General features: G+C 36.5%; 1 protein-coding gene across 1 annotated transcript in view; it reads left to right on the top strand.

The window, feature by feature from the left end:
* Positions 1-3,724, top strand: part of LOC144957866 (coatomer subunit alpha-like) — a 42,858-nt gene extending 39,134 nt beyond the window's left edge. The window contains exons 31-32 of the mRNA XM_078889356.1: positions 1,610-1,691; positions 2,228-3,724. Coding sequence (XP_078745482.1) covers positions 1,610-1,691; positions 2,228-2,287 — 142 coding nt within the window. The 3' untranslated portion in view covers positions 2,288-3,724. The remainder of the gene's footprint in view (positions 1-1,609; positions 1,692-2,227) is intronic.
* The last annotated feature ends 8,776 nt before the right edge of the window (positions 3,725-12,500 follow it).

Below are 12,500 nucleotides of genomic sequence, written 5' to 3'. Positions count from 1 at the left end.
ATTTATTAAAAAAAAATAATAAGAACAAAATACCTAATGTGGATTGTCTGTCTGGATTGAACTAAGAAGGATTTTGATCACGAAATGTTCGGTGTTATTTTAAAAAAAAAAAACTGTTAAAATTCAGTTCTGCACGCTAGGTACTCATATGATTTCCTTTTTTTTTAAAATAAATATTTCCTGTTAAAATTCAGTTCTGCACGCTAGGTACTCATATGATTTCCTTTTTTTTAAAAAATAAATATTTCCTGTTAAAATTCAGTTCTGCACGCTAGGTACTCATATGATTTCCTTTTTTTTTAAAAATAAATATTTCCTGTTAAAATTCAGTTCTGCACGCTAGGTACTCATATGATTTCCTTTTTTTTTAAAAATAAATATTTCCTGTTAAAATTCAGTTCTGCACGCTAGGTACTCATATGATTTCCTTTTTTTTAAAAATAAATATTTCCTGTTAAAATTCAGTTCTGCACGCTAGGTACTCATATGATTTCCTTTTTTTTAAAAATAAATATTTCCTGTTAAAATTCAGTTCTGCACGCTAGGTACTCATATGATTTCCTTTTTTTTAAAAAAAATAAATATTTCCTGTTAAAATTCAGTTCTGCACGCTAGGTACTCATATGATTTCCTTTTTTTTAAAAAAAATAAATATTTCCTGTTAAAATTCAGTTCTGCACGCTAGGTACTCATATGATTTCCTTTTTTTTAAAAATAAATATTTCCTGTTAAAATTCAGTTCTGCACGCTAGGTACTCATATGATTTCCTTTTTTTTAAAAATAAATATTTCCTGTTAAAATTCAGTTCTGCACGCTAGGTACTCATATGATTTCCTTTTTTTTAAAAAAAATAAATATTTCCTGTTAAAATTCAGTTCTGCACGCTAGGTACTCATATGATTTCCTTTTTTTTAAAAAAAATAAATATTTCCTGTTAAAATTCAGTTCTGCACGCTAGGTACTCATATGATTTCCTTTTTTTTAAAAATAAATATTTCCTGTTAAAATTCAGTTCTGCACGCTAGGTACTCATATGATTTCCTTTTTTTTAAAAATAAATATTTCCTGTTAAAATTCAGTTCTGCACGCTAGGTACTCATATGATTTCCTTTTTTTTAAAAAAAATAAATATTTCCTGTTAAAATTCAGTTCTGCACGCTAGGTACTCATATGATTTCCTTTTTTTTAAAAATAAATATTTCCTGTTAAAATTCAGTTCTGCACGCTAGGTACTCATATGATTTCCTTTTTTTAAAAAAATAAATATTTCCTGTTAAAATTCAGTTCTGCACGCTAGGTGCTCATATGATTTCCTTTTTTTAAAAAAATAAATATTTCCTGTTAAAATTCAGTTCTGCACGCTAGGTACTCATATGATTTCCTTTTTTTTTAAAAATAAATATTTCCTGTTAAAATTCAGTTCTGCACGCTAGGTACTCATATGATTTCCTTTTTTTTTAAAAATAAATATTTCCTGTTAAAATTCAGTTCTGCACGCTAGGTACTCATATGATTTCCTTTTTTTTTAAAAATAAATATTTTCTTATGTGATTCAATGTACTGCAATAAGTTCACAAATAAGTTGTCTTGATTATTTTTTGTTTCCAGAGGTAAACCAGTAGTGAAGTGTCCACTCAGTGGAGCTTGTTACGTTCCAGAGTTCAAGGGTCAAGTATGCAGGGTTACAAAGGTCAGTGTCTTTTCATTTATTTTATTTATTTATATTTACTACTTTCCTAGCTGACTGAATATTGAGCTGTTTATTTCAAATTCAGAGATTTATTAATTTTTCATTTATTATTATTGTATTATATATATGGAATTTAATTTTTCTTTGATTCATTCTTTTAAGCATGTGATTTAATGTTTCATTGATTGTTTATGCTTTAAATGTGTTTTTTAATTTTTCTCTAATTGTTAATGCTTTAAACGTAGGATTTGATATTTCATTGATTGTTGATGCTTTTAAGAATGAGATAAAATTTTACATCGATTATTATTGCTTTTAAGATAGGGATTTCTGTCATTGTTACATTGGGAAAAGTTTGTCAATAAATGTGCTTAGTTATTTTTTAAAAAGATATTTACTATCCTAAAACTAAATAGAGATGGAATAAGATGAGTTCTATCCCTGCTATTCGACAACTTTTGATTTATTTCTGTTTTTTAATAATTATTTTTATCAGTGTATTAAATTGCATGTTTTTAAAAAAATAACTTTTACAGGTGACGGAAATTGGCAAAGACACAATTGGCCTTCGCATTAGCCCCATCCAATTCAGATAAACGCGTGTGCTGTGTGTTGCATTGCATCGTAGTCATTTTCAAGTGTGGATGGATCATAATGAGAGTGTCATTGAAGGGAATGTGATGAAGATGTCGTGAAGATGTGACAGGTTTGCTCGTAGTACTGTCATACTAGAATTGAGCAGAGCCTGTCGTTGGATTTGATTATTTCATTGTGATATAACTATTATAATTATTATTGTATGTTAATTATTAATGTTTTGTAATTGTAATATGATGTATGATACATTTTGCCGAAAATTATTTGAATTTTTTTTTTTCTTGACAAAATCTTTGTAGTTATTTTTCACGATACATAGAAATTGGAAATATGAAAGTTTTTTTGTTTTTATTTGTGTGTTTTAGCTTTTTTTAAAATTGGTCCTGATTCTCTCTTGATGGGTTTGAAGACTTGTTCAAATACCAAGGGTGACAATCTTTCAATCTTATTCATTATTGTATTTGTCTGACTGAAACGAAAATTTACACAAGTTGATATTTCCTTACACAATTGACATTCTGGATTTAGGGTTATATTTTACATATAATATTATCTTGTTGATAAGATCAAAAATAACTTAGCAAAGATAATTCATATGCCTGTTTAAATTAATCTCAGCTGATAACTATGTTTATTTATTGTAAGATTTTTCTTATCAATATTAGAAATAGTCATTGAATGGATGAAATCTTCATCATCATTATTAACCTCATCTATTGCTATTGTTTTCTCATTTGGCCACTTTGATAGTGGGCAGTGAGGTACTGACTGTGTCTTCAATCCCCCTCTATCTGTTTTCCAACTTGCTTTCTGTCTTTGTCTTGGAATAAGATTACTTGGTTTTGTCCTGGCTCTGGCCGGATGCCCTTGCTGAAAGGGAAACAGTCAAATGTATAGGTAGGTTTTGGGAGATGATCAAGACTACAAATGAAAATCTTGAAGTTGACAATACAATTTACCAAACTAAGGGAAGAAATATGATTTTTTTTAAAAATATAATTTTTTAATGAAAAAAGTAAATTGTTTATTGTAAGTCAGCAAAACATGGCGTCTCCGTGTTCATATGATTTCATTTTGTTGTTTTTGTCTCACATCCTGTATCTGTAATTTTAGTTTATCTCTCTCTCTCTCTCTCTCTCTCTCTCTCTCTCTCTCTCTCTCTCTCTCTCTCTCTCTCTCTCTCTCTCTCTCTCTCTCTCTCTCTCTCTCTCTCTCTCTCTCTCTCTCCACCCCCCCCCCCCCCCCCAACAACGCACACACAAAATCTTAATTGTTTTTAATTTTGTGATGTTTTTCCTATAGTCAAATTTTACTGTTGTTATTTGAAAAATAATAATGATGGAAGAAAAAAAAAATACAATGTGGTATTCAAATTGAAATATATAAATGGATGAAATGAAACAATAAACATTGCCTAAATTATCATGAAAAACAAAGTGTTTTCATTTATTTTCACTTTCACCTGACAACGCAGTCTTTGTCAGGTTTTTTTTCTTTTTTTTTTTCAGATTTTAGTTTTTTTTTAATTTTTTTTTTTTTTTTTTTTCTTTTCTTTTTTTTTTTTTTTTTTTTTTTTTTCTATTTTTAGATTTTAATTGTTTATTTAGTTTTTTTCCCCTTTTTTGATAAATTTTAATTTCTTTCTTTGTTTTATTAAAAACATTTTTTTTTTTTTTTACAATATCATTCAATGTCTTTGCTTTACAATTCTTACACCTTCGAGTGTCACTTTTTAGGAGGACACAGATCTAGATTGCTCTTGGGATCTCCCGTGCTTCCTATTTGAACTGTTCTCCATTTTCTAGGTCACACTGGTCAGGGTCCTTTGACCTCTTATGGTGGTCAGGAGGTCACTCTGTGTCTTCTCTCACCCTATATCTGTTTTCCGATTTGCTTTTTGTCTTTGTCTTGGAATAGGATTACTTAGTCTTGTCACCGCTCTGGCTGAAGTCCTTGACTGGGAGGGAAGCAGTCAATGTATAATTATAATTTTGGGAGATGAATATTTTTTTCCTTATAAATTATCTCTCTGTTCTGTATTGTTAGTTATGTATTCTATAAACATTTGAGTATTCCTCTAAGTGAGATCCTGTACTTGTGTCTGGATGAGACTTTAAGGTGATCTCAAACTGACATGATGGTATGCTATTGGAATCTAAATCTGTTCCCTATTTATTTGAACCAATTCCCCTGTCTCTTACTCTTACTTTTTCTTGGTTGCTTTGATTGTATATAGAATATTTTGACAATACAAGTTTCTTCCTTTTTATTCCTTTTTACTAGTGCTGATATGACCTCAATGTGTCGCAAGCGCCGTAAAACCCTTGAAAACAACAAAACAAACTTAGGTCACTGCTGCTATATCCCCTCTCAGAAGTTTAGAGTTTAGCCGATGGAAAATTATCTTCCCTCACCTGGCCGTGTTAACAAATACTAAAATATAATAACGCCCAACATGTCTTCCCCTACATGTTAAAATGTTGATTTTCGCTGGGATCCTTGTAAAGTGCTTTGAGCATGTTAGGTAAATATCGCACAATATAAAAACCATTTTTTGCTCTTCTGAAAAATTGCCTTCATGGACAATAAAGACATTATTATTATTACTATTATTATTATTATTATTATTATTATTATTATTATTATTATTATTATTATTATTATTTCATCAATAAACATTTTTTTAAAACCCAATTACAATACAGTGGACTCCTGTTATAATCACCACTGCTGGACCAGAGAGACTGTTTAACTTAAAGCATTGGGAATCTTGGGTTATTGCATTTTAACTCAGTCAGTCCTAGAGATTTTTGCTACTTTTCAAATTTGGAAAAAAATGTATTAAAAATGAGCATGTACATGGAGTTTTATTTAACTACCATTAACATGTAAAAACTATAAAAATTAGCTTTGATACTATAATTTATCTCATAAAAATGTAATAAATAGGCATGGGGTAAAAGTATTCCCGGTAAACTACAGATATAGTCGGTGTTAGGGTTGAGGGTAAAAGTATTCCCGGTAAACTACGGATATAGTCGGTGTTAGGGTTGAGGGTAAAAGTATTCCCGGTAAACTACAGATATAGTCGGTGTTAGGGTTGAGGGTAAAAGTATTCCCGGTAAACTACGGATATAGTCGGTGTTAGGGTTGAGGGTAAAAGTATTCCCGGTAAACTACAGATATAGTCGGTGTTAGGGTTGAGGGTAAAAGTATTCCCGCTAAACTACGGATATAGTCGGTGTTGGGGTTGAGGGTAAAAGTATTCCCAGTAAACTACGGATATAGTCGGTGTTAGGGTTGAGGGTAAAAGTATTCCCGGTAAACTACGGATATAGTCGGTGTTAGGGTTGAGGGTAAAAGTATTCCCGGTAAACTACGGATATAGTCGGTGTTAGGGTTGAGGGTAAAAGTATTCCCGGTAAACTACGGATATAGTCAGTGTTAGGGTTGAGGGTAAAAGTATTCCCGGTAAACTACGGATATAGTCGGTGTTAGGGTTGAGGGTAAAAGTATTCCCGGTAAACTACGGATATAGTCGGTGTTAGGGTTGAGGGTAAAAATATTCCCGGTAAACTACAGATATAGTCGGTGTTAGGGTTGAGGGTAAAAGTATTCCCGGTAAACTACGGATATAGTCGGTGTTAGGGTTGAGGGTAAAAGTATTCCCGGTAAACTACGGATATAGTCGGTGTTAGGGTTGAGTGTAAAAGTATTCCCGGTAAACTACGGATATAGTCGGTGTTAGGGTTGAGGGTAAAAGTATTCCCGGTAAACTACGGATATAGTCGGTGTTAGGGTTGAGGGTAAAAGTATTCCCGGTAAACTACGGATATAGTCAGTGTTAGGGTTGAGGGTAAAAGTATTCTCGGTAAACTACGGATATAGTTGGGGTTGAGGGTAAAAGTATTCCCGGTAAACTACGGATATAGTCGGTGTTGGGGTTGAGGGTAAAAGTATTCCCGGTAAACTACGGATATAGTCGGTGTTAGGGTTGAGGGTAAAAGTATTCCCGGTAAACTACGGATATAGTCGGTGTTAGGGTTGAGGGTAAAAGTATTCCCGGTAAACTACGGATATAGTCGGTGTTAGGGTTGAGGGTAAAAGTATTCCCGGTAAACTACGGATATAGTCGGTGTTAGGGTTGAGGGTAAAAGTATTCCCGGTAAACTACAGATATAGTCGGTGTTAGGGTTGAGGGTAAAAGTATTCCCGGTAAACTACGGATATAGTCGGTGTTAGGGTTGAGGGTAAAAGTATTCCCGGTAAACTACAGATATAGTCGGTGTTAGGGTTGAGGGTAAAAGTATTCCCGGTAAACTACGGATATAGTCGGTGTTAGGGTTGAGTGAGTTAAAAGTACGTTATTCATCCTTCTAATTATATAAGCTCGGCGCATAGTTGAATCCCTGGAAAATGCATTTAACTCACACTCACATTCTCTCACCGTACTCAGGTGTAAAATGAGTACCTGGCCGTTATCAGCGTTGTCTCTGTCGGAAAAAAAATTGTAATATCGCCGAACAGGCGTCATGTTTCGTTCTACATGTTATGTGTTGCTGTTGGTCAGCGACCCTTTGTAAAGTGTGTTGAGCACAGTTAGTGGATATTGCTCTATATAAAAGGTTAGAGTTTCTTTTTAGTCTTTGTTTATCAACATCCTGTCGGACTGAAAGTTGAAGGCAGGTTTCATGAAGGGAAATAATGCAAACAATACAAGATATGAAGTGAGTAGAAAAGTGCCAGAAGACAATAGAGAATAAAAAATTTTTTCGCGGCGGTGGTGGGGTTTGAACCTGCGACCTTATTGGTACGACAACTCCGCCTGGCAGGTGAGAGCGTGGCTCTACCGTGTGAGCTATCCACGAACACAAAAAATATTCGTTTCAAACCCAAAGTCATTTCTAGATCCCTCTCTCACCCACTTCTTGAGACCGCCGATTCGTTCACCACCATCGCAAAGTAATTTTGACCAGCAGTTAAGCTTAATAGCCAATATTCTCATCACAAACATATAACATAGAAACGATTGAGACATTGAGTATGCTCCGGTATATGGGGTGAATTTTTAATTCAGAAAAGTGAGTGGAGCAGGCACTTATGTTGGTAACAACAAGATATGAAGTGAGTAGAAAAGTGCCAGAAGACAATAGAGAATAAAATTTTTTTTCGCGGCGGTAGTGGGGTTTGAACCTGCGACCTTATTGGTACGACAACTCCGCCTGGCAGGTGAGAGCGTGGCTCTACCGTGTGAGCTATCCACGAACACAAAAAATATTCGTTTCAAACCCAAAGTCATTTCTAGATCCCTCTCTCACCCACTTCTTGAGACCGCCGATTCGTTCACCACCATCGCAAAGTAATTTTGACCAGCAGTTAAGCTTAATAGCCAATATTCTCATCACAAACATATAACATAGAAACGATTGAGACATTGAGTATGCTCCGGTATATGGGGTGAATTTTTAATTCAGAAAAGTGAGTGGAGCAGGCACTTATGTTGGTAACAACAAGATATGAAGTGAGTAGAAAAGTGCCAGAAGACAATAGAGAATAAAAAATTTTTTCGCGGCGGTGGTGGGGTTTGAACCTGCGACCTTATTGGTACAACAACTCCGCCTGGCAGGTGAGAGCGTGGCTCTACCGTGTGAGCTATCCACGAACACAAAAAATATTCGTTTCAAACCCAAAGTCATTTCTAGATCCCTCTCTCACCCACTTCTTGAGACTGCCGATTCGTTCACCACCATCGCAAAGTAATTTTGACCAGCAGTTAAGCTTAATAGCCAATATTCTCATCACAAACATATAACATAGAAACGATTGAGACATTGAGTATGCTCCGGTATATGGGGTGAATTTTTAATTCAGAAAAGTGAGTGGAGCAGGCACTTATGTTGGTAACAACAAGATATGAAGTGAGTAGAAAAGTGCCAGAAGACAATAGAGAATAAAAAATTTTTTCGCGGCGGTGGTGGGGTTTGAACCTGCGACCTTATTGGTACGACAACTCCGCCTGGCAGGTGAGAGCGTGGCTCTACCGTGTGAGCTATCCACGAACACAAAAAATATTCGTTTCAAACCCAAAGTCATTTCTAGATCCCTCTCTCACCCACTTCTTGAGACCGCCGATTCGTTCACCACCATCGCAAAGTAATTTTGACCAGCAGTTAAGCTTAATAGCCAATATTCTCATCACAAACATATAACATAGAAACGATTGAGACATTGAGTATGCTCCGGTATATGGGGTGAATTTTTAATTCAGAAAAGTGAGTGGAGCAGGCACTTATGTTGGTAACAACAAGATATGAAGTGAGTAGAAAAGTGCCAGAAGACAATAGAGAATAAAAAGTTTTTTCGCGGCGGTGGTGGGGTTTGAACCTGCGACCTTATTGGTACGACAACTCCGCCTGGCAGGTGAGAGCGTGGCTCTACCGTGTGAGCTATCCACGAACACAAAAATATATTCGTTTCAAACCCAAAGTCATTTCTAGATCCCTCTCTCACCCACTTCTTGAGACCGCCGATTCGTTCACCACCATCGCAAAGTAATTTTGACCAGCAGTTAAGCTTAATAGCCAATATTCTCATCACAAACATATAACATAGAAACGATTGAGACATTGAGTATGCTCCGGTATATGGGGTGAATTTTTAATTCAGAAAAGTGAGTGGAGCAGGCACTTATGTTGGTAACAACAAGATATGAAGTGAGTAGAAAAGTGCCAGAAGACAATAGAGAATAAAAAGTTTTTTCGCGGCGGTGGTGGGGTTTGAACCTGCGACCTTATTGGTACGACAACTCCGCCTGGCAGGTGAGAGACTTTTTGTTTGACACTCAGCTATCTCCCTTGCATTTGGATTGCGGCTTTCTGTGAGGTGAACGATTCATAAAGGGAAACAAAAACTTTTTAAATAAACGAGCGTTTAAATTTGACATAGGTTATCTCCCTTGCATTGAGTTGCCGAATTTCCTTGCCTGTAATGATAGAAACTTTCCCCATCTCCTTATCAATGATTTATAATCACCAAGGCTGTTCACAAATTAATTAATTACATTTACATATGTGGCCGAGTGGTTCTGGCATTGCACTCTGTGATCCGGACGGTCCCGGGTTCGAGCCCCGCTTCAGGCACTTTCATTTTTTTTCCCTTGGACAAGATTATTAACCCCCCAATTTGCTCACTTGGACAACATGGGTAATTTCTTTTGACGTCAGATATCCTGTTTGATGGATTATCTATATTCCTTCATGGAATGCCTAGGTGATGGGATCTTTTGGTGCTGTTGCGAAAGGGTGTAATTTTTTTTTATTACATTAAAAAAAATGTATCCTACCCAACGTGTACTTATTTTCAGGTCTGTTAAGCCTAATTGCTATGGTCTCATTGTTGTAATGGAAATACTCTCAAACGAAATCAAAATATTGCAGACAACACTGTTAAAACAATAGACCATAATAAGGAACAAAGGTGTGATGTCAAAAACAGGTTCCAACATCATTGGAAGTGTACAACCATTCTGCCGAAGGTCTGGATACAAACCTTCTGTAATCGATCTTCTGGTTTCAGACTGATGGCATCTTGTTTTCTAGTCTAAATATAAAATCCTGGTCGTCAATAAAGATCATCCATCCTCGCTCTTTTACGTCCCGTAATCCTAAGAATCTGCCTATAGATCCTGCTTACTAAAATTATTATGATTCAATATTCATTATTAGTCTTCCGACAGACTGGTTGCATACACACTTCTAAGGAGTTTGGAACTGGAAGAGTAGAAGGTATGACGTCACGACTGTTCGGCCCACCGTTTCAAACCGATGTTGGAACTTAATTTGTTGGGGGGAAAGAATGAATGAAGCCTTCTATAAGATATCATATTTCTGAGTATCTTTAACCAATAGACTGCTTTGAGCTTTTAAATATCGCAATGTCCACTTAATGTGCTCAAAGCGCTTTACAAAGGGTCCCTGACCAACAGCAAAATGTACAATGAGACATGACTGACGCCTGTTAGGCGATATTACAATATTTGTTCCGACAGAGACAACGCTGTTAATGGCCAGGTACTCATTTTACACATGAATACGGCGAGAGAATGTGAGTAAAGAGTCTTTTCCAAGGACTCAACTATGCGCCGAGCGAGACTCCAACTCAGGACCTTCGGATCCTAAAACGAGTGTCATACCACTAGACCACATAGCTGCACTAATAATATTTAATATATTATGTCGTTTTAGTTTGTTTTGTTTTGTTTGCTTTTTTTTTTTGTTTTACTTCTTATCTTTTAGGTTGAATACAATATTAGTTCAACAACAATTCTCCATTTAACCTTATCATAGATCCGTCTAGGCGAGTCAAGGGCACATCAATTCTCCATTTAACCTTATCATAGATCCGTCTAGGCGAGTCAAGGGCACATCAATTCTCCATTTAACCTTATCATAGATCCGTCTAGGCGAGTCAAGGGCACATCAATTCTCCATTTAACCTTATCATAGATCCGTCTAGGCGAGTCAAGGGCACATCAATTCTCCATTTAACCTTATCATAGATCCGTCTAGGCGAGTCAAGGGCACATCAATTCTCCATTTAACCTTATCATAGATCCGTCTAGGCGAGTCAAGGGCACATCAATTCTCCATTTAACCTTATCATAGATCCGTCTAGGCGAGTCAAGGGCACATCAATTCTCCATTTAACCTTATCATAGATCCGTCTAGGCGAGTCAAGGGCACATCAATTCTCCATTTAACCTTATCATAGATCCGTCTAGGCGAGTCAAGGGCACATCAATTCTCCATTTAACCTTATCATAGATCCGTCTAGGAGAGTCAAGGGCACATCAATTCTCCATTTAACCTTATCATAGATCCGTCTAGGCGAGTCAAGGGCACCTAATAAAATTAAGCCTTTACCCCTGCTGTCTTGGGGACCTTCGGGAGGAGGAAAGACTACGGAGCAAATGCGAACAAAACCAATGGGTGGATTGGACTCAAGAGCTTGGGAAAGCAACCGATTTAGAAGTGAATATCTGAATTGAACCCTGGCCCTCCAAGTCTGGGGGTTGGGCGTGGTGTTAGCAGCAGCAGCTTCTTATGGTTTTCACACTACTATGTTATGACGATCGACCCAATCAGCAAAGTCTGGTCCGCACTCGTGCCCCGTCGCAAACCCGCCGGGTCACAACACATCGTTCGACTAGATGCTCTGCCGTCTCAGGTTCTTGCGGTGTTAGCAATTCCACCCTGTCAAACAAAACAACGTTACAGAATCGATGGCAAGTGAGTGAGAGCATTCCTCCTCGTGAGATCCCGCGCTTGTAACTGGACGGGAATTTTGGAGGATCTCATGCTTGGTATATTCGTAAATAAATGAATAATAAATAAATTTCCCTTATTCATCCCATAGGAATGGGTCTCAAGGGTTTATTCCAAGGGAAAACTGGAATAAGAACCCAGGCGTCAACCTCGATACAGAATCGCAAATTAAGCTAGGGCGAGGTGGTGACTTGCTCTAGGGCAACAGCGCAGTGGCGGGTGATCGAACTCGGTAACTTTCGGGTACGAAGAAAAGACCGTACTGCTTAGCCAAGCTGCCCCAGAGGTTGAATAGATTATTTGTTCAACATCTGAGTGTATTCCTCCTTGTGGGATCCTGTGCTTGTAACTGGATGGGAATTTTAGATGATCTCAAACTTGGTACATTCATGGATTGCTCTTTGAAATTACTTCTGTCGGATCAGTCCCCCTTTTCGTAATCCTTTCTCGCGTGATTTCAATTATAAGTCTAGAATTTTGTAACTGTTCAATTTTTTTTCCTTATTATAGGCGCTGGTATTATATAAAAGTACCTTAAGCGCCGTAAAACCCCTATAACCCCCCCCCCCCCCCCCCGCCACCAAACAAAACACTGAGTATGAACCAAAATCAGCCCAGGCCAGTACAATGTACAAAATCATTTTTATTTATTACTTTGGCATCAAGACAGTAGAATCATTATTGTTATCACTACACAGTTCAGGGCTAAAACATGAACATGTCATTATTGTTATCACTACACAGTTCAGGGCTAAAACATGAACATGTCATCATTAAAAAAATAATAATCAAAAGCATTGCTAATTTGTATACATGAAATAATGACCTGAAACAAAACGTTAAATATCCCCAGAAAGCGACCATCGTATACATGAAATAATGACCTGAA

This window comes from Berghia stephanieae, chromosome 12 (genome assembly GCF_034508935.2).
Source record: "Berghia stephanieae isolate SIO BIC M18660-M18661 chromosome 12, UCSD_Bste_1.3, whole genome shotgun sequence".
Taxonomy (NCBI): domain Eukaryota; kingdom Metazoa; phylum Mollusca; class Gastropoda; order Nudibranchia; family Aeolidiidae; genus Berghia; species Berghia stephanieae.
The sequence above is the reverse complement of the archived record's forward strand: the minus strand, read 5'-3'. Positions and strand labels throughout refer to the sequence as shown.